This window comes from Protopterus annectens, chromosome 8.part1 (genome assembly GCF_019279795.1).
Source record: "Protopterus annectens isolate FY-2018-M chromosome 8.part1, PAN1.0, whole genome shotgun sequence".
NCBI classification, from domain to species: domain Eukaryota; kingdom Metazoa; phylum Chordata; order Ceratodontiformes; family Protopteridae; genus Protopterus; species Protopterus annectens.
The window spans coordinates 269,182,635-269,207,245 of NC_056742.1; the positions used below are offsets into that span (position 1 = coordinate 269,182,635).

Here is a 24,611-nt window from a genome sequence, read left to right on the forward strand (position 1 = left end):
GAGATAGTTTGGATACTGGTAAGGATGGGGGAAGCTTGTAGAAGACTAGGTAAGAGAAATGCCTGCGCAAGAGTGCATTTAGTGGCAGTAGTGAGAAATTTTTTGTACCTATAAAGTAGTCGAAGTTTTTGGTGTTTTTTTTTTTTTTTTTATGGCCTATGTGTAAGTCATATTTTAGTCAGTCATCAATTATTACCCCAAGGAGTTTGGTGTGTGAGATGGGAGATAGTGGTGCCATCTAGGGAGGAAAGAGAAAAATTGGATTTAAGGTGAGACAGTGTCTGAGGTAGGAAGAGAAGGAGTTGAGTTTTCTTAGGATTAAGGATTAGTTGATTGTTTCTGAGCCATTTTTCAACAGAGATAAAGGAATTCTGTGTTAGTGTGTGTAGTTCAGAGATAGTATTGGAGATAGATAAGAGAGTAGATTCATCTGCGTATTGTATTACAAATGAGAGACTGCAGAATGAATGTAGGTTGTTGGTAAAAATGTTGAAAAGGAGCAGTCCAAGTAAGGAGCCTTGGGGTACTCCTCTTTGAACAGCAAGGAAGGGTGAGAAAGCCTGCTGCCATTTAACAGCTTGTTTTCTGCCAGTAAGGAAGGACTGGAACCAGCCAAGAGTAGAAAGGGAGAGGTTGAACATTTCTATAGCTGATGCACACTGCATTTAACATTGCCAAAATATGCACTTCATTTTATTATGTCTGGTCTTCTGTAGAAAATGAAAATACTAGTTTGCTGTATTTTACTTGTGTCTACTGTCAAATGTCTATTTATAATCAATATTGCATTATGAACTACTTAGAATCACAATATCACTGTCTTTTTGAGAATGTACTAAGTTATCATAAATATCACAGTGACACTTCTTCCTGTGCCTACTGTGAAAATGGGCATGGTTGTGCCAGATTTTCCTTGTTATCAAATTAAAGAAGTAAATAACCACAAATGGTCTTTTTCAGCTACAGACCATGACAAACAAAAAGCAATATGAGATGAATACAAAAACTGTATAAATATTTAAAGACAGTGAAATATTCGTTTACAGCAAAACAGTATATTAGCTGATCTTGTTTTGAAATGTCTGCAAAAAGTAGATGCTTGTGGCCGAGGAATGAGTATCATCTCAAAAAGGTGAATCTGACCTCCTTAATATACACCCGAGAAGCACTGCAGTCAATCTATACTGCAGCTTATCTAATTAAGTTGTGCAATCTGTGAAGAAAATTTTAATTTGCCTTATAAGTGTAGGTATCGGTACACAAATTGTTTTAAGTTTTTGTTTGACAGGGTGATTGGGTAGACAGACTATGAAGATGATTACTTTTGAGTTTGGGGACACTACAAAAGAGTACTGCTTTTGTTTTTGTGAACTTTATAAATACAAGTTTATCTGCAAACCAGGAACAAAGTTTAACAAAATCACTAATAAGAGGCACCTCTAGAGCATTATGGGAGTGATATGATTTTAGCTGAAGGAGATTATCAGTACAAAGAACTGAGTATATTTCATGAATGTCCAGGGAAAGAGGATTTATGAACAGTGTAAACAGCAAACTGACCTTCCTCTGGATCTTTTGTACCATGTTCCAAGTGTCCTTGAAATAATGATCTCTGACATTTTTCCTTTTATTATAGCTCTCTTTCCTCAGTTCACATCTCAATGATATGTATTCCAGAGATTATTCCTTCTCGGAAAAGACTCCCCATCCATGTGAAGCAGAGTTCCTCACTAACCCAATTCAAGTGTAACCTGGAAAATTTGATGGGGAACAGGAAATTCATCCCTGGTTTGGCACTTATGTCTCTAATGGACACAGGCAGCCAGTAAATGATTCATCTCTCAGGACACTACTTGTAAATGTTTCATCTCCCAAGCTCCAGCTTACAATTACCATGGGTACCAGAAATTGTCAGACACTGAGGATGTGTGACTAGGCTTAAAAGGGCACTAGTGGTCATCAGCCTAATACACACATGTGAACCTATGAATTCTACTTCTGCAAGATAGGAAGCAGCAATGAAGACATGAAGCTTTGACTCATGGTAGTGTTAAACTGCTGGCACAGGCAGCATTGGGAAACATCAAGCAAAGGTCCAAGGCAAAGCAGGCAAATTTAGTGATGGCCACATTTTGAGGTCTGATGGCCACAAAGAACTTTACTGGTTACTTAAATATATCATTAGTCTTTTACTTGTGCATTAAATACAAGAACTTTCACATGATAATTCTAAAGAGATCCAGAAAATGAGACTGCTCAAAAGAGATCTCAAAATTCTGGAGGTGCTAAAAAAACTGGGTGGACCCATTTCAGACCTCCAGATATCCTTCTGAAGTAGGATCTTCACAAATAATGTGAAAAATAATATTTTTTCAAATTTGGAGCATTATTTCCAATTCAAAATATGCTGAATAAGCTAATAGCCCAAATTCACAATAACAATTTAAGAAAAGCAGATTTTAACTTAATTACTATAGCACTATAATGTCTTGATAGGTTCACAGGAGATTACTAGGCCGGCTTAAGAGCCCTTAAAAGCCTAGCCAAATATAACACAATTTTACCAAAGGATAAGAGAATGGCAGGGCTTCATGCCCATGCCTTGAGTATCTTACAGATTGCTCTTGTCCATAAAGGACAAACTTGCGTGAATTTGCAAGTCCCCAATCGATTGATCCAAACACTGTTTGAAGAGGGCCAGGGAAGGGCTCAGCTTAATGTAAATTGGAAGCCTGTTCTAAAGAAGGGGCAATCTCTGAGACACATATCTATCTCTCCAGCGCGTTTTCTTTGAGTTACTAAATTCAGAGCCCTAGATCGGGTGACCCTTGTGCTGTTTGACTTGTGGATGTGTAGCAGCTCCTTCAAGGCTGGATCTGTAAGTGCCTTATAGGTCAGGCATAGGTCATCCCTCTATAGTTGGTAGGAGACAGAGTAAAGGGATAAGGCTTTTAATTTATCCGCATAGGATATGTTGTTTACACCTTGTATTTTCTTTGAGGATCCTCTGAGGTCGCTCCAGCTGTTGTAAATGCCTAGTCAAGTACATGCCAAATGGCACACTGTACCCAATTATTGGTCTAATGAGGGCAAGTACAGCGGGATTATAATTTCCTTGGCTCTGGATGCCATACTTTTACTTACAAATTGTCCCATACAGAAGGACTTCCTCACCACTGTGTACACATGGTGATCAAAGTTCAGGCTACTATTTATCTGTTTACCTAGATCTTTCACCTCTGAGTCTACTCTTAGGGGTGTGCTACTGATGTTGTAAATTTGCAGGGGTATCTGACCTCCCAAAGGATATGATAATGCATTTTTTGCATTTAATTTTAGGCCACGGTTTTGGCACCAATCATTTGTCACATCTAGACTCTCCTGAAGGTTATCTACAGTGTTGGGGGGCTCGATGATTGCCTCCAGCTTCCAGTCAAAAGCAAGCTTTGTCATCCAGAAGCCTTCCATATTAGCCTTGACTTCAGAGAAGTATATTCTGAACAGAGGTGGTCCTAGCACCAGGACCTGTGGCACACCACTGATAAAGTACAGTTTTGTACCTACCATAAATGTAGATGTCCGAACTGGATAGCATCTGCAGTCATAACAAATGGGTTGTCCTGTCGTCAGGCAGCCCTTCGGTCGGCCGGATTCCAGAGTCTGGGTCCGGCTTCGGCTGATGTCGCACTTCACCCGACGTCATCTCTGCTGGTCTTCGGGTATAAAGGCATCAGCCGACGCCATTTTCCTCAGTGTTTCTTGCCCCAGATGCCAGTTACCCTCTTGGAAGGCTAAATTTTGGGTAAATGCCAATGTTTCCAAAAAGTAGAAGGCAAACACAAAAAATAAGCATGTATGTACATATATACAAACAAATACACCATAAGAGACTCCCCCCCTAGCTAGCTATTAGGAGGGTAAATACCCTAGGAGTACCACAGAGGGGAAGGAGGGTGGGTAATCCTGACTGCAGATGCTATCCAGTTCGGACATCTACATTTATGGTAGGTACAAAACTGTACTATGTCCTTCATGGATGCATCTGCAGTCATAACAAATGGGTAGAATACCATAGCCAAACTAGGGGTGGAGGAAGAAAAATTATGGTGTAGTTAGGATCCCTTGCAGTACAGCAGTGGCAAACCCTGCTCAGGATCTAGAGTATAGGGGTAAATTATAATGCTTGGCAAATGTATGCACGGAGGTCCAAGTAGCCGCCTCAATAATGTCCTTGGTTGCCACTCCTCGTAAGAAAGCTGTGGTAGTGGCTGTAGCTCTTGTAGAATGAGGTCTTATGTTCTGTGGAATTGGTTTTCCATGGTAGGAGTAACAGAATCTTATGCAATTTCCTATCCATTTGGAGATTGTCTGTTTGGAAATTGCTTTTCCTTCCCTTCCTGTTGCATAGGCTACTAAAAGCTGGTCAGTTTTTCTGTTACTTTTGGTTCTGTCCAGGTAGTAGCGTAACTGCCTATGTACATCCAAGGTATGCAGCAGTCTTTCCCCCCTGTTCTGTGGATTGGGAAAGAAGGTAGGTAGGTGGATTGCCTGGTTTAAAGACACTCTGGATACCACCTTAGGCATAAATGTAGGATTAGTTCTCATGGACACCCTATCCTGATGGAAGATTAGGAAGGGTTGCACTGCCATTAAGGCCTGTAGTTCAAACCCTCCTTGCTGAGGTAATTGCCAGTAGGAAAGCAGTTTTCCATGACAGGTGTTGCAGATCTGCTGTTGCTGCTGGTTCAAACGGAGGGAGTGTCAACTTTTCTAGCACAAAGTTCAAGTCCCATGCTGGTAATGGTGGTTTCCTAGGAGGTTTTACATTCTTGATCCCTCTGAGGAACTGCCTGAGTAGAGGATGCGAAAAGACAGGTGGATCGAAGCTGTATTCTGCTGAAATAGCTGATGCATGTATCTTGATGGAGGAATAGGACAGGCCTGTATGTAGAAGCTCTGCCAAGTACTCCAGAATGTTAGCAATATCTATGTTCGACACATCTTTTCCTCTTTCAGTACTCCAAATGACAAACCTTTTCCATTTTCCTGCATAGTTCCTTCTTGTTGAAGGTCTGCGGGCTTCAAGGATAATGTCTTTAACCCTTTGGGAAAGATTTGGGTTAGTAGCTGCTATGTGATGTTCCAGGCAGTCAGTTGCAAGGTTTTTAGGTTTGGATGCATGATGTTGTAGTTGTTCTGAGTTAACATCAAAGGTATCAGGGGTATTGACCACATTTTCTCCCGAGACATGCTCCTCAGCAATGGGTACCAGTGTTGTCTTGGCCAATTCGGAGCTATCAGGATTATCCTTGGACGTTCCTCTTTGATTTTCAGTAGTACCTTGTGCATCAAGGGAAGAGGTGGAAATGCATATGCTGTCAGGCCTTTCCAGCTGAAGGATAGAGAGTCCACCTTCCAAGCAAGTGGGTGGAATGTCCTTGTGCAAAATTTTTTGAGCTGGTGATTGAGTGGGGATGCAAATAAATCTATTTGTGGCATTCCCCATTTCTTTGTGATGGCCTTGAAGATGTCCGGGTGTAGCATCCATTCGTGAGCATCCGAGGTGGTTCTGCTTAACATGTCTGCTAGGGTGTTCTCTTTTCCCGGCACAAATATTGCCTGTAACTGGATGTTGTAGCTGAGAGCCAGATTCCAAAGGTCCAAAGTCATTCTGCATAGGGGGTATGAATGAGTGCCTCCCTGTTTGTTGATGTACCACATGACTGTGGTGTTGTCTGTCCTTATCATCAAATGGCCTTCTTTGAGGAATGGTCTGAATTTTTGGATTGCCAGTTTTACTGCCAGCATTTCTTTTTGGTTTATGTGCAGGTGCAGCTGGTCTTGAGTCCACAATCCTTGTATGCATTTGTCCAGCATGTGCGCCCCCCATCCTAGGTCTGAGGCGTCCGTTGTGATGGTTTGGCTTGCTCGAAAGTTGTGGAAGGGTAAGCCTGGGTTTGACTGGCATGCTTGAGCCCACCATAGGAACTCCTGTTTTAGGCATGGGATTAGTGGGATTTCTGTTTCTAAGCTGTGCCTGTGCTGGGACCATAAATTCTTTAGGTACCACTGTAGCTTTCTCATATGCAGTCTGGCATGTGGGGCCAAGATTATGCATGATGCCATGAAGCCCAAGGCCTGCAGAACTTTTCTTGCTGTTAGTTTGTTCTGCTTTGTTAATGCCAAGAAGTAAAGAGGAGTTCTTTTGTTTTTCTGCTGTTAGCAATGCCATTTGTTTTACTGTGTCCATTTCCCCCCCCAAGAATGTTCTTGTTTGGGATGGTATCAGCCTTGACTTTTGTAAATTGACTGTGTATCCCAGGGCTTGTAGCAAGTAAATGACCCTTTGTAAATCTGTTGTCAGCTTGCTTTTGTTGTCCGCTAGTAACAGGCAGTCGTCCAGGTATGGATAAATTTGGATTCCCTGTAGTCTGCAGTGAGCGATTACTGATGCCAGGCATTTTGTGAATACTCTGGGCGTAGTAGATAAGCCAAAGGGCAATGCTGAGAATTGATAATGCTCTGATCCTGCAAGAAATCTGAGGTATCTTCTGCAATTTGGTCGAATGGGGACGTGCAGGTATGCCTCCTTGAGATCTAGAGTTACCAGCCAACACTCCTTGCCCAGCATGGGAAGAAGTTGCTGTAGGGTCAGCATTTTGAATTTTGGGACAATGATGTATGTGTTTAAGACGGACAGGTCGAGAATAGGTCTCCAACTTTTCTCTTTTCTTGGTGCTAGGAAGAGTCTGGAGTAGAATCCTTTGCCCTGTTCTGTTATTGGTACTCTTTCCACAGCTCTCATCTTTGTTAATTTCGCTATCTGCTGTAGAGCTTCTATTTTTTGATTTGGAGGTAGGTTCGGCATTCCTCTTTTTACTGGTAGAGTGTGGAAGTGGAACCGGTAGCCTTGGTCTATGGTTTGCAAAATCCACTTGTCTTTTGTGATATAGTGCCAATTTTTCGAAAATAAGGCTAACTTTCCGCCTAAAGGTGCTGCTATTTGCTCCCTGGTAGGCGGTGTCAGAGCCAAGTCACTGTGATTGTCCTGTTGCAGTGGCAGTGGTTGTGTCTGTGCCTCGGTTATTGCCTTGCCACTGTCGTCCTCTGTAGGCACCTCCTCTGGATTGATTTCTGCCTCTAGAGCGTCTATTCCTGCCCCTTTGGGATTTTGTGGAGTCTGGAAAGGACCAATTTTTGGCAGGCCAGTTCCTGCTAAACCTTGGGGCTGAACCTGTAAGAAATCTTTAACTGTTTGTACAGATTTTGCCTTTTCTTCCATTTTCTTCATTACTTGCTGGGCAGGTGTACCAAATAGACTGGCCTTATCCATAGGAGCATCTAACAGCTTTGCTTTAACATGATCCGGTAAGACCAGTTCTTTCAACCATGCATGCCTTCTTATCACTGTGCCAGTCATGGCTGATCTAAATGAAGCCTCCAGTGCATCATAGCCACATTTTAAGGAATGGTTACTAACCTGTTGGATGTTATTCACCATTTCTAATACATATTTCTTATCTAAGGATTCATCAGAGGACAGTTTTTTAGTTAACTGATCAAGCATAAATTCTTGGTATTGTATCATATGAAACTGACAGTTTAAGGCTCTAGCTGAGAGAGTAGCAGAGGTGTAAACTTTTTTCCCCCATCTCTCTAAGGACCTGGATTCCCTTTCAGAAGGAATAGGGTTTTTGCTGTGGTCGAGGCTACTGCCTTAGGCCCCTGGGATATAGTTTCGGGGTCTGCAAGTGGGGCCTTGTATAGGTGGTGATGAATGTCTGGCACCCTGTAAAATCTATCTGGTTTGGCAGGGGCTGGAGGTAAAGAATCAGGAGCAGTGCAAACATCATTAAATGCATCATCCACAACAGGCAGTACAGGAGGTATAGCTAAGGGCCTATGTTGTGGTAAGTGCAGAAAAGTCCTAAGCCTTTTTCTTGAATCTGAGAAATCTTGTCCCTGCCATTGGAATTGTTCTCTCATGGCATGTAAGGTTTCCCCAAAGGAAAATTCCTCTGGTGGAGAGGCAGCTGGAATGGATTCTTCAGCATCGGAATCTTCATAAGTAGAAAAAGGAACCTCTGGCTGGTCTGTAATGTCTGAGTCATCCGCAGAATCATCAGAGGACACTGGCTCGGGGGGCTCTGCTCTAGGTCTCTTTTCTGGGGCTGAGAGGCCCTGTCTGGGTGAGATTGGGATCCCCTAATTAAGGATATTAAATCTTCTGCCAGAGTAAGCATTTGTGAACTTGAAGTGGGCCTGTGTGAGGGGGGCCTAACAGGCACTGATTTAGCAGATTTGGCTGCTTTAGCCCTGGCAAAGGCCTTAATAGACATGGCTGCAGGAGGCCTAGCAGCACCACGTGCTGGGGTAGAGACATCCAAAGGGATGGTGTCTGATAAATCACTAGGAACCACAGTTGTAGGCAAAATTTCTGAGGCCGATTCAACTAAGGTAGCAGGAGCCTCAGTAGTAGTCATGGATTCAGCTGAAGATTGACCTGTTTTCTCGGTTTTCGGCCGAAACCGAGACACTCGCGGCTTGCTTAACCGTGGTTTCGGCCGAAACTGCGGACCGCGAGTGTCGGTCTTTTTCTTTGCGTTTTTTAACAATTTGGGTAGTCGGAGGATCCGACGGCATAATGTACGCAAAATCTGAGCCGAAAAACTGTTCAGCAAACTCCGACGCCTAAGCGTTCGTCGGTTGAAGGAAGCACAGGCCGAACAGGCTGCTACGTCGTGGTCTGGGCCTAAGCAAGGCAGACAGTAAGAGTGGAAATCTTTATGAGGTATTTGTTTCCCACAAGTTAAACAGTTATTGACTTTTTCTGACATCGGCTGAGGCAAGAAAGAGTCCCCAACGGGGTACTTAGCTTTTAGAAGTCTTCGAAGTAGTATTCGGTAGTAGTAATCTCTGGATCTGACCGACCGGCATTTGCGAACAGCTTCTGCTTGAGCCACGCGCAAGAAAGACTGAGGAAAATGGCGTCGGCTGATGCCTTTATACCCGAAGACCAGCAGAGATGACGTCGGGTGAAGTGCGACATCAGCCGAAGCCGGACCCAGACTTTGGAATCCGGCCGACCGAAGGGCTGCCTGACGACAGGACAACCCATTTGTTATGACTGCAGATGCATCCATGAAGGACATCTGGCCTCTTGCTGGATCCAGATTCGCCAACTTTAACCACAATGTCCTGTCCATGAGCCAACTGGCTATCCATCTGGTGTCGTAGGAGTTTATGTCTAGTTTTGTGAGTTTATTTATAATACCTGAGTGGGGAATTGTGTCAAATACAGGTAAGCAGTATGAGCTGTTTTACCATCATCCATGGCCTTAGTGACTTTCACAAAGAAATCCACCAAATTCATTTGGTTGGGTTCAGTGTTTGGAGTTTTCCTGTGTCATTATTTATCAGGTCCATGATTATTGCTTATATAGCCTTACTTGTGGGTCTGTAATTTTCTGGGTCAGTAGATGATCCGCCTTTATGCGGAGTGATGACTGTTGGTGTCCTCCAGTCAAGTGGGACAAAGCCAGCCCAGAGGCTGGGATTAAACAGAGTTCCTAATGAGCCTGATAAGTCTTGATTTAAGCTATTTAAGAGGCAACCTGGTATATAATCAGGCCCCACTGAAGATGTGTTTTTAGCTTTAACCTGTTCTTTGGTGATAGCTGGTGGTGGAGTGGTGGAGGGTACAGTGGATATAAAAAGTGTACACACCCCTGTTAAAATACCAGGTTTTGTGATATAAAAAATGAGACCAAAATAAATCATTCTAAAACTTTTGCCACCTTTTATGTGACATATAACCTGTATAATTCAACTGAAAAACAAATCTGTTAGGGAAAAAACATAAAAAGTAAAAAGTACAATAAGCTGGTTGCATAAGTGTGCATGCCCTTAAACTAATACTTTGTTGAAGCACCTTTCACTTTAATTACAACCTTCAGTCTTCTTGGGAACACACCTGCCATCAACAGAGACTCTGATTAACCCCAAATAAAGTTCAACTCTCCTAGTAGGATTTTCCTGACATTTACTCAGTTGCCTGCTACAGCAAAAGCTATGGTTCGCACAGAGCTTACAAAAGCATCAAAGGGATTTCACTGTTGAAAGGCATCAGTCAGGAGAAGGGTACAAAACCATTTCCACAGCATTGGATATACCATGGAACACAGTGAATATAGTCATCACAAAGTGGAGAAAATATGGGACAACAGTGACATTGCAAATAAATGGATGTCCCCCCAAAATTGAGGAAAAGACAAGACAAAAACTGGTCAGGGAGGCTGCCAAGAGACCTACAGCAACACTGAGGGAGCTGCACAAATTTCTGGAAAGTACTGGTTGTGTACTACATGTGACAACAATCTCCCATACTCTCCATATGTCTGGCCTATGGGGTAGAGTTGCAAGATGGAAGCCTTTTCTTACACAGAAAAACACCCAGGCCCTGCTAAAATTTGCAAAACAATACACAAGTCTCCCAAAAGCATGTGGGAAAAAATGTTATGGTCTGATGAGACCAAGGTTGAACTTTTTGGCCACAGTTCCAAAAGGTACGTTCACCGCAAAAACAACACTTCGCATCATCAAAAGAACATCATCCCCACAGTGAAGCATGGTGGTGCTTTGGGGTTGCTTTTCTTCAGCTGGAACTGGGGCTTTAGTCAAGGTGGAGGGAATTATGAACAGTTCCAAATACCAGTCACGTTTGGTCCAAATCCTTCAGGCATCTGCTAGAAAGCTGAAGATGAAAAGGAATTTCACTTTTCAACACAACAATGACCCCAAGCATACATCCAAATCAACAAAATAATGGCTTCACCAGAAGAAAATTAAAGTTTTGGAATGGCCCAGCCAGAGCCCAGACCTAAATCCAATAGAAAATCTGTGGGGTGACCTGAAGAGGGCTGTGCACAAGAGATGCCTTCGCAATCTGACAGATTTGCAGTGCTTTTGCAAGGAAGAGTGGGCAAATATTGCCAAGTCAAGATGTGTCATGCTCCTACCCAAGAAGGCTGAATGCTGTAATTAAATCAAAAGTATTAGTTTAAGGATGTGCACACTTATGCAACCAGCTTAATGTACGTTTTTTATTTTTTCCCCTAACAGATTTGATTTTTAATTGAACTGTATAGGTTATAGGTCACATTAAAGGTGGGAAAAGTTTTGAAATGATTTATTGTGGTCTCATTTTTTTATAGCACAAAAACCTGGCATTTTAACAGAGGTGTGTGCACTTTTTATATCCACTGTATATCTTGAGGGAGAACTAGGGGTGATAGGGAGAGGAAATCTGAGGTGAATTTGTCAGCCAGGAGATTCACTACATCTTCTGGCTGAGTACAGGTGATGTCGTCTACATCTAATTCTGCACAATCTTGGGTGTTGCCTTTACGACTGCAGACATAACTGAAACATCCCTAGCTTTGAAGGCAATTTTTACCTAAAAGTCTGCTTTCAGAGATTTGACTAGTTACCTGATTTGCTTGTTAAGACTAATGAGGGACTTTTTGCTCGGTTGTGCACATTCCTTCTTACTTCTCAAAAGGATTTTCCTACTTTTATTGTACAAACTATTAATACCAGGGGTCCACCAGGATGACTTGTTTTTGCGGTTTGACCTGGGTTTATTTCAGTCTGGTACTGTCATTTCTATGCAGTTATTTGGTCGTACAAGGCTTTTATGTATGCCTCTGCATAGGTTTCTGTGTTTTGTGGATTGGGGGAGCTTGGAAACTTGATATACCATCCCTTAACAGGGGGTAATTTACCTTAGAGAAGTTAACATTTTTGGGCTTAGGTGGGGGGCACCAAATTTGTATTTATTTCAAGGGAGATTACTATGTGATCTTATCTTACCACTGAGGACATCACAATGGGGGGGGGGGGGGGGTGCAGCACTCTCCCATATTTGTGAGGACCAGATTTAAGATATTTGCTCCCGTGGTGGGACTACAGACTAGCTGCTCCGGGGCATTTGAATTTACAAAGTCAAAACATATTTGTGCCTGCATGTTAGTGGCAGTGTATGCCTCTCAATTAATGGAGGAGTAGTTAAAATCACTCATAAGTATGGTATTGAGCTGGATGGTGAGAGATTCTAGTAACTTCAGGTATGATGTATGGGATTCCTGGTTCACGGTTGGGGACCTGTTGCTAGCAAGAATACTGAAATGGATTTTTCCCCTGGTTAGTTGGAGATGGAGTAGTTCACGCATGTCATATTGTTTAACCAGCCTTGAGGTGTGCACATTCTTTATGTAGATAGACACATCATTGCCTTTTGCTCTTTCATGTTTAGTGGGTGGTTGGAATGTATGAAAAGCATTATAGCCATGCACTGCTGGAGTGCCTTCTGTGGCTTTGTACCATGTTTCATTAACTGCATGGATATCAGAATTCTTCAGGGTGAGAAGAGCTTCCAGGGAGTGCAGTTTGTTGTTGAGACTCGTAACATTGAGCAGTAACACCTTTAGCTTGCCCCGAGAAGCTTTTATTATGTTGGAAGGTTTGCCTGTTTGGCAATGCCTAAAAAATGCACTATAGTTGTGGAGAGTGTTTTGGCCAATATCCAAAAGCCTAGATGTGACAAGTGAAGTCCATCCCTGGTAAAGCAGTGGGGCTTATCAACCATGTCCTCCCAGGCAGACAAGTATTAGACCCCTCTGGAATGGCACCAGTAGCTAAGCCAATAGTTAAAGTCAATCATTTTCTGCTAGTATGGTGGCATCATCCTTGGAGACAGTAGAATACTGCTCAATGCTAGGCTCACACCTGCTTGTGACACATATTCTGAGAGCTCATACATGTCTCAGGTCACTCACACCCACATGGACTATGACTGAGTCATACTTGCACTTAGGAATATGTGACCTGAATGCTTGCGTGATCTGGCGGATCCTGGCCCCTAACAGGCAACTAAATGTAAGATTCTCCTTATCCAGCCTGGTAAGAGGGGCACCAGTGTATCTGAACAATGGGGTCTCCCATGACCAGAATATTGGGTTGTGGAGCATTTTACCTTATGAGCTTGGTAGTTGAGACACAATGAGATGTGGCTTTATGTGTTGTGATGGAAACTGTCTTGTTTATCAGCATGTGCTGTTTGTGAGGACTGTGCCTGAGAGGCCTTTGAGATTTGGGTAAGTTACATGGAAGCACCTCTGTATATTTGGGTCTTTGTGCATTGTCCTTTGTGGATGTGGTGAGTGATGTGTGTGTGAGACACTAACAACCTGTTTGTTGCTTTTCATGTCAGTATTTGAGAGACTAGCCTCCAGCGTCACTGGGTAATTACATCTCTCACATACTGCATTTGCCTGTTTGAGAATTAAGTGGATGTCAGTGTACACAAGACAATTGTTACATTGCCTCAGGATGCCCAAACTAGATGCAGAGATAGTAGGAAAGTGCCCATCCATAGTTGCAGGTTCTAATGTGTACTTGCAAGGGACAGGAGTAAAGAGTGTTTGTAACCAGACAAGGGAAGTGTGCTTACTTGGTGTAATCTACAGCTAACCTAACCAGCAATGCTGCCCAGCACCCAAACTAGATGCTCTCTGAGCAATAATAGTCTTGGGTGCTATAATTAGGTAAGGTAGACCTTGAACAGTCCTAACTAAATGGATAAATGCTGCTTACTATGGAAACTAGTTGTCCCATGAGTTAAGCAGGACTGATGTAAAGTCCTGAAGTGGTTTTACAGGGAAATTTCAACTTCTGGTGATTGTGTGCATAGAAGGCACCAGTAACCGCCGCAGCACGAAGAGCAGCTTTGTGGAAATGTGAGGCTTATATATGACAATAACAGTTCAACTCAACAACCTGTATAATCATTCACTGCAACTTTATCTGGACATCACAGCATGCTGTACACTGGCTTCCTACAGGAAGTGCAGAATCTGCCAGTGTGAATCACCAAATTAAAACTTAAAGTACGATTTCTCAACAAAATCCCACTGTGAAACTTACCTTAACACCTTTATGCACACCATTATGGGGTACTTCTATATCTACCACCTCTGAGACTGCTGTACCCCGGAGTGGAATGGATACTCAGAGATACTGCAATCTTAGTATTAGTACCCATTCCAGTCTTAGTATGTAGTACACATTCCCCCATTTGCACTTAAACTTTGGCTGTTCCAAGACTGTACATATGATTCTCGGACTTTCAACAGGCACCCTTGGACTCCAGTAGTATGGCAGACCATTGTTAACACAGAATGCATGTTTAGAAATGCTTGAGCTACCTATTAAATTAAAGTAAATACAAAAACAAACAAGAGCAACACTTCTGGTATACGGACATGCTACTTACCACAGAGTGACTACCTTGGGAGTCATAGGTTTTAGGGGTACTTCATACACCCTAGCCAGTCCAAGATCAGCTGTTAAAAGAAACACACAGAGATTACTATGTAGAGAACAGAATAAATGCACAAAATGAAAGAAAAATATCTGCTAAATTTCAGTAGCTAGAAGTATTCAAATGGAATCTACATCATCCATCTAAGATCTCCGGAAGTATTCAAATGGAATCTATGACATCATCCGTGACCCACTTTTTAAACAAATCAAATGAAAAGATGGCCAAATGCTCACAGATAAATACTAGGCAATCAGTTTGTAGACTGCCTATCCAACAACTAGACGGAGAACACAGGTAATAATCAACCTTGTACCTTTTGTTATTGAGGTAAACATCTTGACCCCTATGCCCATTCCCAATCCTATCTGAAGAAATTACAAAAACACAGCAGCTGATCTAGAATAGGATCCTCCTTGATGAGACTTTGGTTGAATGTTTCTCCACTAGAAGTCGGGTCTATATTATATGAATGAAGTTTTATAATTCTGAATACCATATGATCGACACCATATGGTCGAAGTTATAAAACTTCGAATAGATTAAAAAAAAAAAAAGTAACTTAACGGGTTAAAGTAGAGGGGCAAGCCACCCTGCACCTCCCGCTCTTTAAATATACCAACTCCGAGATCGCACTACAGTGTAGTAAAAGGAAGTCTTCCCTTTACCGCATTGTAGTGCGGTCTCGGAGTTGTTATATTTAAAGAGCGGGGGGATGCAGGGGGGCTTGTCCCCCTGATTACAACCCCTAGTTTAGGGTTTATTCTTTTATTTTTTTCACTATTTAAAGTTTTATAACTTCGACCACATGGTGTCGATCATATGGTATTAAAATTTATAAAACTCCATACATATAATATAGACTCTGGAAGTCTGCATTTGTTCAATAAAATCCCACATTTGGTGTCATCTCCATGCTTGTATAGCTGCACATTATAATGAACAATGAAGCCTAACAGCTACATAACAGCATACATCATCGTACAGCCCACCAGTTCATTCCTGTACCTCCAAACAAATACCTTCCAAGAAGTCAAGGAATAACAGTTCAGATCTGACACTACATTATTATATACGTTATATAAGAATACATACTTGCTTAGCTTATAAGAAACTAACAGTTGCAGATTGTGGAAGAGCTATTCATCCACAAATAGAAGGAATTCTAACCCATCAAGAAGGGCCCCCTAATACAGCAACTGATACAGTTTGTATGTCCCCTTATAAAGAAACTGATACAGTAAGAATATATGTCCCCTTATACAGAAACTGATATAATAAGAAAGTACAGTTATGTACACTTACCATAAATGTAGATGTTCGAGTGTATTCACTTTTGCAGTCCTGACTTGTGGGATTTCCTGCTGTGAAAGCCCTTGGTCAGCCTGACTACCATAGAAAAATCTTTCCTTCTCCTAAGGTTGGCGGATGCCCTAACTGATGTCAGAATGCTTGGGTATATAGGGTGCCAGCCTAAGTAACAAAATCATATTTTTTTTGTCCCCTACCAGGTAGGAGCCCCAAGTGAGCAGTAGGGAACTGAGGAAGAAGAACCCCTACATTAAGAGAGGCCAATGGGGGTTTCCTTGTCTAAAGAGAGCCTATAAGTCAACTACCTAGTAGGATAAGGGGGAAGGAGAGAGGGAAATAAGACTGTAACAGTGAATACACTCGAACATCTACACTTATGGTAAGTGCATACAACTATAATATGTTCTTCATGTTTCACTGTTGCAGCAGTGACTTGTGGGAAGATTCTCAAAGCTGAAAAGCAGGAAGAAGGACATTAGGGACAGGAGCAGATGCCCTGCAGGATGGCAGTGGCGAATCCTTCCCTGAACCTGGAAAAGGTTGCCAAGTGGTAGTGTTTGGTGAAGGTATGCACAGACGACCAGGCAGCAACTTCCAGGATGTCCTTAGGAACCCCTTTCGAGAAGGCAGCAAACATTGCAATAACCCTAGTAGAGTGTGAAATTACATCCTCAGGGGATTCTTTTGCCATGATGGCTGTAACAAAAGGAGATACACTGGGAGGTCCATTTTGAAATAGTCTGTTTAGAAGCTGGCTTTCCCTCACAGCCAGGGGCAAAGGTCACAAAAAGCTGGTCAGATTTTCTCAAGACTCTTGTTCTGTCAAGACAGTAAAAGAGCTGCCTATGCACATCCAAAGAATGGAGTATTCTTTCCCCTTTGTTTTGGGGGTTGGGAAAGAATGAAAGCAGGTGAATAGCTTGATTTAAAGATGAATAGCTTGATTTAAAGAAGTGTCAGGTACCACCTTGGGCATGAAAGAGGAGTTACTTCTGAGGGAAACCCTGTCCGGGTGGAAGATGAGGAATGGTTCCGCCACCATGAGAGCTTGCAGTTCAGAGACCCTCCTAGCTTAGGTGATAGCCAGCAGCAAGGCAGTTTTCCAAGATGGAAATGTCAGTTGGGCAGAAGTTGCAGGCTCGAAAGGAGGCAAAGTCAATTTTTCCAGAACAAAGTTAAGGTCCCATGGAGGGGTAGGTTGCCTCCTGGGTGGTCTGATGTGGATGACTCCACTAAGAAACTGTCTTAACAGGGGATGGAAAAAAAACAGGAGGAAGAGCAGGAATATGGACTGAAATGACAGATGCATGGATTTTAATAGAGGAGCAGGAGAGGCCTTTCACAACCACACTAGCCAGATTATCTAGAATGGTAGCAACCTGGACTGATACACAGTTGTGGTGCTGCTGCTGGCACCAGATGGAAAATATTTTCCACTTAGCTGAATGTGATTTCCTAGTGCTAGGCTTTCTGGATTCATTGAGAAGGTCCTGAACCTATTTGCTTAGGGTAAGCTGGTTCCTCAATGCTGTGGAATTATCCAACAAGCTGAAAGGCTGAGCGTCTGCAGGTTGGGGGTGTAAAATCCTTCCCTTGTTCTGAGTGAGAAGGTAGACTCTCTGAGGCAGCAGCCATGGACTGATTGGTTAGTTCGAGAAGCAGAGAAAACCAGTGCTGCCTGGGCCAGTCTGGGGCCATCAGTATTGCCCTTGGGCCCTCTTGTCTTATCTTTAGAAGCACTCGCGGTAATAGGGGTAAGGGAGGGAATGCATAAATGAAGAGATGAGTCCAAAGGAAGGAGAAAGCATCTGTTCTCCAGGCTGATTTCTTTATGTTCCTAGAACAGGATCTTTCCAGTTGAACATTTTCCTTGGTGGCAAAGAGGTCTACCTGTGGGACTCCCCATCTCAAAGTCATGCTGAGAAATACTTTCCAGTGCAGATGCCATTCATGGAGGTCCATCAAGTTTCTGCTGAGGTGATCTGATACAGTATTTTGAGCCCCTGGAAGGTATTGTGCTAGGAGGTGCGATCCCAGAGAGTGAGCAGCTTCCCAAACTTACATCACTAGGCAGCAGAGAGGATAAGAGCGGGTGCCCCCCTGCCTGTTTATGTACCACATAAATGTGGTGGTGCCTGTTTTGACTTAACAGGACCCCTGGTCCTCATTTTAACTTGAAAGCTATCAGGCCTTTTTTGCACTGCCATACGCTCTTTCCAGTTTACGCTCCTGTCCTTGAACTGAACCTCCCATTGCCCTAGGAATTGGAGGTGTTGAAAGCAAGCAGCCCCAGGCTGTCTCTGAGGCATCTGTGGTTAGAGTCTGGCCCTGGGAAGTGAATCTGAATGGAAGGCCCTAATTTTGGGCACAAGCCTGTACCCACCATGCAAACTCCTGTTTCAGACAAGGGATGAGCTGTATCTCTGTCATCAGGGACTGAAAGTGCTGGCACCATACATTTTTGAGGTACCACTGGAGATTCCTCATGTGCAGCCTGGCCAGGGGGACCATGAGGATACAAGATGCCATGATTCCCAGTGCTCAAGGAAACCCTCTGGCTGAGATGCATCATTTCTGCTGGATTCTTAGAAAGCAGTGGGGGAAGGAAGGCTTTTTGAAGTGAAGAGTCCAGGAGTGTCCCCAGGAAAAATATCCTGAAATATCCTGTTGGTTGGAACAGTGCTGGATTTTTGCATATTTATCATGAAGCCTGGGGGGGGGGGGGGGGGGGCAGGGAGGGTGAGTCATTTTTGCTCCCTGGCAGAAGCCTGGGGCTTAGAACTCCCTTGCTGGAAGTTTCTGAGCTCCATTGCCCGGGTCTCTGCCTATGAGTCGTTTCCTGCTGGGTTTTCCTTTGTCTGCCTCTAGGTTGGGAGGAAAAGGACCACTGTTTAATGCGGAAGTTCCTACTAAACCTAGGAGGCTGAACTTGTTGGAAGTCTTTCACAGTCTGCACGGATTTAGCTTTGTCCTCCATCTTTTTAAGAGGAGCCTCAGCTTTAGGTCCAAAGAGGAATTCCTTGTCAAGGGGAGCATCAAGATGGTTAGATTTAACAATGTCAGGAAGGGATTGTTCCCTAAGCCATGCATGCCTTCTAATAAATGAACCAGTGGCAGCTGCCTGACTAGAAGCCTGCATAGCATCAGAGCCACAGTGTAAGCAGTGCCTAGCTACCTGAGAGCTGGAGTGGCAGAGATCCAAAAGCTCTTTTGAAAGGGTTTTATCCTCCAGTGAAGAGACCTTTTGTTTAACCTAATCCAGAATGGTTTGTTGATATTTAATCATGTATAATTAACAGTTGAGAGCCCTCATAGTAAGGGTGGCTAATGTATAAACCTTTTCCCAAATCTATCAAGGGCCCTGCTCTCTTTATCCATAGGTAGAGTGTTTCTAGAGGAACTGGCTCTAGCCTCTTTGGGTCCTGGGTTTACCACCCTGGATCAGCAGATGGATTTCTGAAAAGGTATTTATAGGAGTCCTGTACCTATAAAACCTGTTTGATTTATGAGGGGCTGGGGGAAGAGAGTCAGGATTCAAGAAGGAATTCTGGAAGATACCTTCAACCACCTCTAAAATGGGTCGAATAGCAAGAGGTTTGTGCTCTGGCAGATCGAGGAACTCCCCAATTCTCTTTTTTGACTGAGGGTATTCCTGTGCTTTCCACTGGAAATGTTTCCTTATAGCATGGAGAGTCTATCCAAAGATGATATCCTCTGAGAAGGAGGCAGCGGCCAGGTTCTTTTCTAAATATAAATCCTCAAAAGAAGTGAGGGAGGATTCTTCTTCAGAACCAGACCTTTCTAAGTCTGAATCCTCATCAAATTCAAAAGGATCTGGGAAAGCTTCAGAAGTAGGATTCCTTTTACCTGGGAAGGCATCTCTGGGTGCTTGTCTAGACCTATTATGGAGATCAGGTCTTCGGCTAGTCTAACTAAGCCCTGTTGGTATCCCTGAGAAAGGGAGCTAGTAGCCTAGGAGAAGGCCCTGCGGTAGTGCTTTTCTCAGAAGTTGCTTTGGCCTTGGGCCTAGGGACATCTGACAACCTAGGGACATCTGACAACCTGACACATGTCTCTCTGGAGAAAATATTAACTGATGTAGGCTAAAGCTGCACAGAAACCTCACTGGGGAGAGAGCTCTCTTTGGAAGCCAAAGCCTGCAGAGTGGCCTTGGACCCAAGCGACGAGCTGAAAGCAAGGGCCTGTGCAGAAATAGAGGGATCCAATGGCATGTCAGACTTCGAATGGGTCTTGACAGAGGCCTGTATCACCACCTCAGACAAAGAAGGGGGCTGTGAAAGCTTTTCGCCTTCTTCAACAATCAAGCCTAGAAAGAGAAAAGTACAGTTTTGTACCTACCATAAATGTAGATGTTCGAGTGTCTTCACTGCTGCAGTCATTACACTTGGGTTATCCTGCCATCAGGCGGTCCCGCAGTCAGCCAGAGTTCCAAAGTCTTGGTCCGGAGTCGGTTGCTGTCGCTTCTTCCCTGACGTCAGTGCGCCAGGGGTATATAAGATGCAGCCGACGCCATTTTCTTCAGTTTTTCTTGCCCCAGATGTCAGGTGCCCCCAAAAGGATAGGCAACACATATTGCTTACAAAACATACATAAGGTAAAAGTACAACCTTTAATAGCCAACAAATACACCACATAGAAAGTATAGTATAGATAGTTATAGATAAGACCCAGCTAAGAAAGAGGGGAAGGCGGGTGGGTAACCAGGACTGCAGCAGTGAAGACACTCGAACATCTACATTTATGGCAGGTACAAAACTGTACTATGTTCATCGTGTTTCACTGCTGCAGTCATTACACTTGGGAAGAATCCCAAAGCTGAGTCAGGATGGCTGGTTCTAGAGAGGATTTGGTATGGCTATGAGGTCCTGCAGCACTGCAGTGGCAAAGCCAGCTCTGGATCTGGAGTAAAGAGGCAAGTGGTAATGCTTGGTAAAGGTGTACACTGAACTCCCAAGTTGCAGCTTCCAAAATGTCCTTGGTAGGCACTCCTCTAAGATAGGCAGTAGAGGTTGCAGTTGCCCTGGTGGAATGTGGTCTAATGTTAGATGGTACAGGCTTCCCATGCTGTGTGTAGCAAAACCAGATACAGTGTCCTATCCACTTTGAAATGGTCTGCTTTGAAATAGCCTTTCCCTGTGATCTTGCAGCATAGGATACAAATTGCTCAGTTTTCCTGAAAGCTTTTGTTTTGTCCAAGTAGAAGCGCAATTGTCTGTGTATGTCCAAGGAATGTAGAATTCTCCCCCCTTTATCCTGGGGGTTTGGATAAAATGTTGGCTAGTGAATAATTTAAGAGCCACACTGGATACCACCTTAGGCATAAATGAAGGGTTGGTTCTTAAGGAAACCCTGTCTTGGTGAAAAATGGTGAAGGGCTCCACTGCCATTAGTGCCTGTAGTTCTGAGACTCTTCGTGCTGAGGTTATTGCCAGTAGCAGGGCAGTTTTCAATAATATATATTTTATTTCTGCTGTATTGGCTGGCTCAAAAGGAGGTAAAGTGATTTTTTCCAAGACAAAGTTGAGGTCCCAAGTAGGTGCTGGTGCTCTCCGGGGCGGTCTTATGTTTTTAGCCCCTCTGAGGTACTGCTTTAGCAATGGATGAGAGAAAATAGGAGGATCTGTGTTGTAATGAGCCGAGATGGCAGAAGCGTGGATCTTAATGGATGAGAAGGATAGTCCTTTGTCCAGCATCTCAGTTAAATATTGGAGTATCTGAGGTATGTTAGGGACAAGAGGGTCATGGCTTTGAGCCTGGTTCCAGGCAAAGAATCTCTTCCACTTTTCTGAGTAGGATTTCCTGGTGCTAGGCCTCCTGGCCTCCAAAATGACATCCATAACAGCTTTAGAGAGAGGTGTTGCTTGTTTGGCTAATGAATCTGCCATGCAGCCAGGGATAAGGGTTTGAGCTGACTGTGCAGGATCTGATTGTTTTGTTGAGTCAGAAGGTGTGGTGGAATTTGAGGCAAAATCCAAGGTGGGCCTTGATCTAAGTTCTTTAAGATTGAGTGCCAATGTTGGCGTGGCCAGTCTGGAGCAATCAGAATCATCTGTGGTTTCTCTTGTCTGGCTTTTAGGAGAACCTTCGAAAGAGGAGGGAAGGCATAAACGTGTAAGCCTTTCCAGCTGAACGAAAGAGCATCCACTTTCCATGCTTGTGTGTGATAAGTCCTTGTGCAGAATTTTTGTAGTTGGCAGTTCAGTGGGGAGGCAAAGAGATCTATGTCCGGGCACCCCCATTTTTGCATTATCATGCTGAAAACTTGTGGATTTAATTTCCACTCGTGAGGATCCATGATGTTTCTGCTTAAGTCGTTTTCCAGAGTATTTTTCTTTCCTGGCAGGAATTGTGCTTGCAGATGAACTTGACAAGTTAGAGCTGTGTTCCACAAGGTCATGGCTTGTCTGCATAGGGGGTAAGAATGTGGGCCCCCTTGCTTGTTTATGTACCACATTACTGTGGTGTTGTCTGTCTTTAATAGTAATTATCCTGGATGCAGAAGGTCCTTGAAAGCTGTTAGGGCATTTTGTACAGCCAACATCTCTTTTTGATTGATGTGTAGATGCATTTGGTCTGTGGTCCATTTGCCCTGAATACATTTTCCTGCCATGTGTGCTCCCCAGGCGTAATCTGAAGCATCTGTTGTTAAAGTCTGCCTGGCTGTGGGTAGAGTGAAAGGCTGACCCTTGTTGAGGTGACATGTCTGTGCCCACCATCAAAACTCCTGTTGCAGGCAGGGAATTAGTGGTATTTCCGTTTCCAAGCTGTGTGAGTGTTGAGTCCAAACACTTTTTAGGTACCATTGTAATTTCCTCATATGCAGTCTGGCATATGGAATTAGAAGTATGCAGGATGCCATGTACCCCAAGGCCTGCAGAATTTTTCTTGCAGGGAGTTGAGACTTTGTTGCCATCAATTGAAAATAATGAGTCAGTTGTCCTTGTTTGTCTGGGGTGAGATAAGCCATCTGGGCCGTTGTATTTAAGCTGGCACCCAGGAATATTCTCTCTTGTGAGGGCACTAATTTTGATTTCTTTTCATTTACTGTGTACCCTAGGCAACTTAATAACTTTTTTACAAACGCCAGATGCTTTGGAAGAATGTCCTTGCTCTCTGCTTGAATCAGGCAGTCGTCCAGGTATGGATATATTTGAATTCCTTTTTGTCTGCAAAATGCAATTACTGGTGCCATGCACTTTGTGAAGACCCTGGGCGCAGTAGATAAGCCAAAGGACAGTGCAGAGAATTGGTAGTGCATTGAACCAGCTATGAATCTGAGATATCTTCTGCAATTTTGTCTGATAGGGACATGCAGGTATGCCTCTTTGAGGTCCAAAGTAACAAGCCAAGCTTTCTTGCCCAACATGGGAAGGAGCTGCTGTAGTGTCAACATTTTGAATTTCGGAACATCCAGGTAAATATTTAGAGTGGAAAGGTCTAGAATGGGTCTCCAAACGTTGTCCTTTCTGGGGATCAGGAAGAGTCTTGAGTACAAACCTTGTCCTTGTTCCTGCTGTGGTACTTTTTGAATAGCTCTCATGTCCATGAGGGCTGTAATTTGTTTTTGTGCCTCTGCCCATTGATTTTGTGGCAGGTCTGGCATTCCTTTTAGCCTTGGAAAAGTGTGAAAGTGGAACCTGTAACCTTGAGAGACTATATTCAGCACCCATTTGTCCTGGGTGATTGTTTGCCAATTTTGTGAAAAAAGTGCTAGTTTCCCCCCTAAGGGAGCTGTCAACAGGGTAGAGTTTGGCATTGGAAGGGGAAAGTCATTGCGATTGTTTCCTGTAAGGTTGTGACTTGTCCTCACCTCCTTTGGGTGTTGAAGCACCCCACTGTCATGGTCTGTAAGATCCTTGGGGCTGAGATCTGCCTCTTGGGCGTCTGTATCTGCCTCTTTGTGGCCTGTCTGACACTGGAAAGGACCAATTTTTAGTAGGCCAATTTCTGCTAAATCTTGGTGGCTGTACCTGTAAGAAATCCTTTACCGTTTGCATAGATTTTGCCTTATCCTCCATTTTCTTTAATACCTCATCAGCTTTAACACCAAATAAAATATCTTGCTGAAAAGGAGCGTCTAATAATTTTGCCTTGACATGATCTGGTAAGGTTTATTCCTTTAACCAAGCATGCCTTCGAATCACAGATCTTGTAACTGCTGCTCTACAAGAAGCTTCTAATGAATCAAAACCACATTGCAAAGTATGCTTTACCACTTGTTCAGCTGCATTCAATAAATCCTGCATTTCCTTAAAATCAGGTTGTTCTGCACTTGTACTCATTTTCTGTTTTAACTGAGACAGTAAATATTGTTGATATTTAAGCATGTGAAACTGGCAGTTTAAAGCCCTCACTGCTAAAGTTGCAGAGGTGTAAACTTTCTTCCCCCATCTGTCTAATGCTCTGGAATCCGTGTCCGAGGGAACTGGATTTTTAGCTGTGGAGGCCTTTACCCCTTTAGGACCCTGGGAAATAGTTTCTGGGTCAGCAGCAGGGTTTTTATAAAGAAATTTGTGTGAGTCAGGGACTCTGTAGCACCTGTCTGGCTTGACTGGAGCAGGGGGTAAAGAATATGGGTTTAAATTGGATTCAGAGAACACATCGTCCACAATATCCAACACTGGCAGAATAGCAAGGGGCCTGTGCTGAGGCAATAAAAGAAAATCTCTGAGCCTTTTCTTGGACTCTGAGTAATCCTGGCCCTCCCAGTGGAAATGCTCCCTTCATGGTGTGTAAAGTTTCCCCAAAAGAGTAATCCTCAGGAGGAGAGGCTGAAGGAATAGATTCTTCAGCATCAGAGTCCTCATAGGGGGGTAAGGAATATCCCTGGTCTGAAGAGGAGTCAGAATATACAAAAATCTGGTCAGAGGAATCACAGTCTGTATCCTGCCTAGGCCTT

General features: G+C 43.5%; 1 protein-coding gene across 2 annotated transcripts in view; it reads right to left on the bottom strand.

Moving 5' to 3' along the window:
* CDK10 (cyclin dependent kinase 10) overlaps positions 1 to 24,611 on the bottom strand; it is a 957,465-nt gene that overhangs the window by 543,742 nt on the left and 389,112 nt on the right. For both annotated transcript variants that reach the window (XM_044081866.1, XM_044081865.1), the window contains exon 8: positions 14,333 to 14,402. In XM_044081866.1, the coding sequence (XP_043937801.1) occupies positions 14,333 to 14,402 (70 nt within the window). The remainder of the gene's footprint in view (positions 1 to 14,332; positions 14,403 to 24,611) is intronic.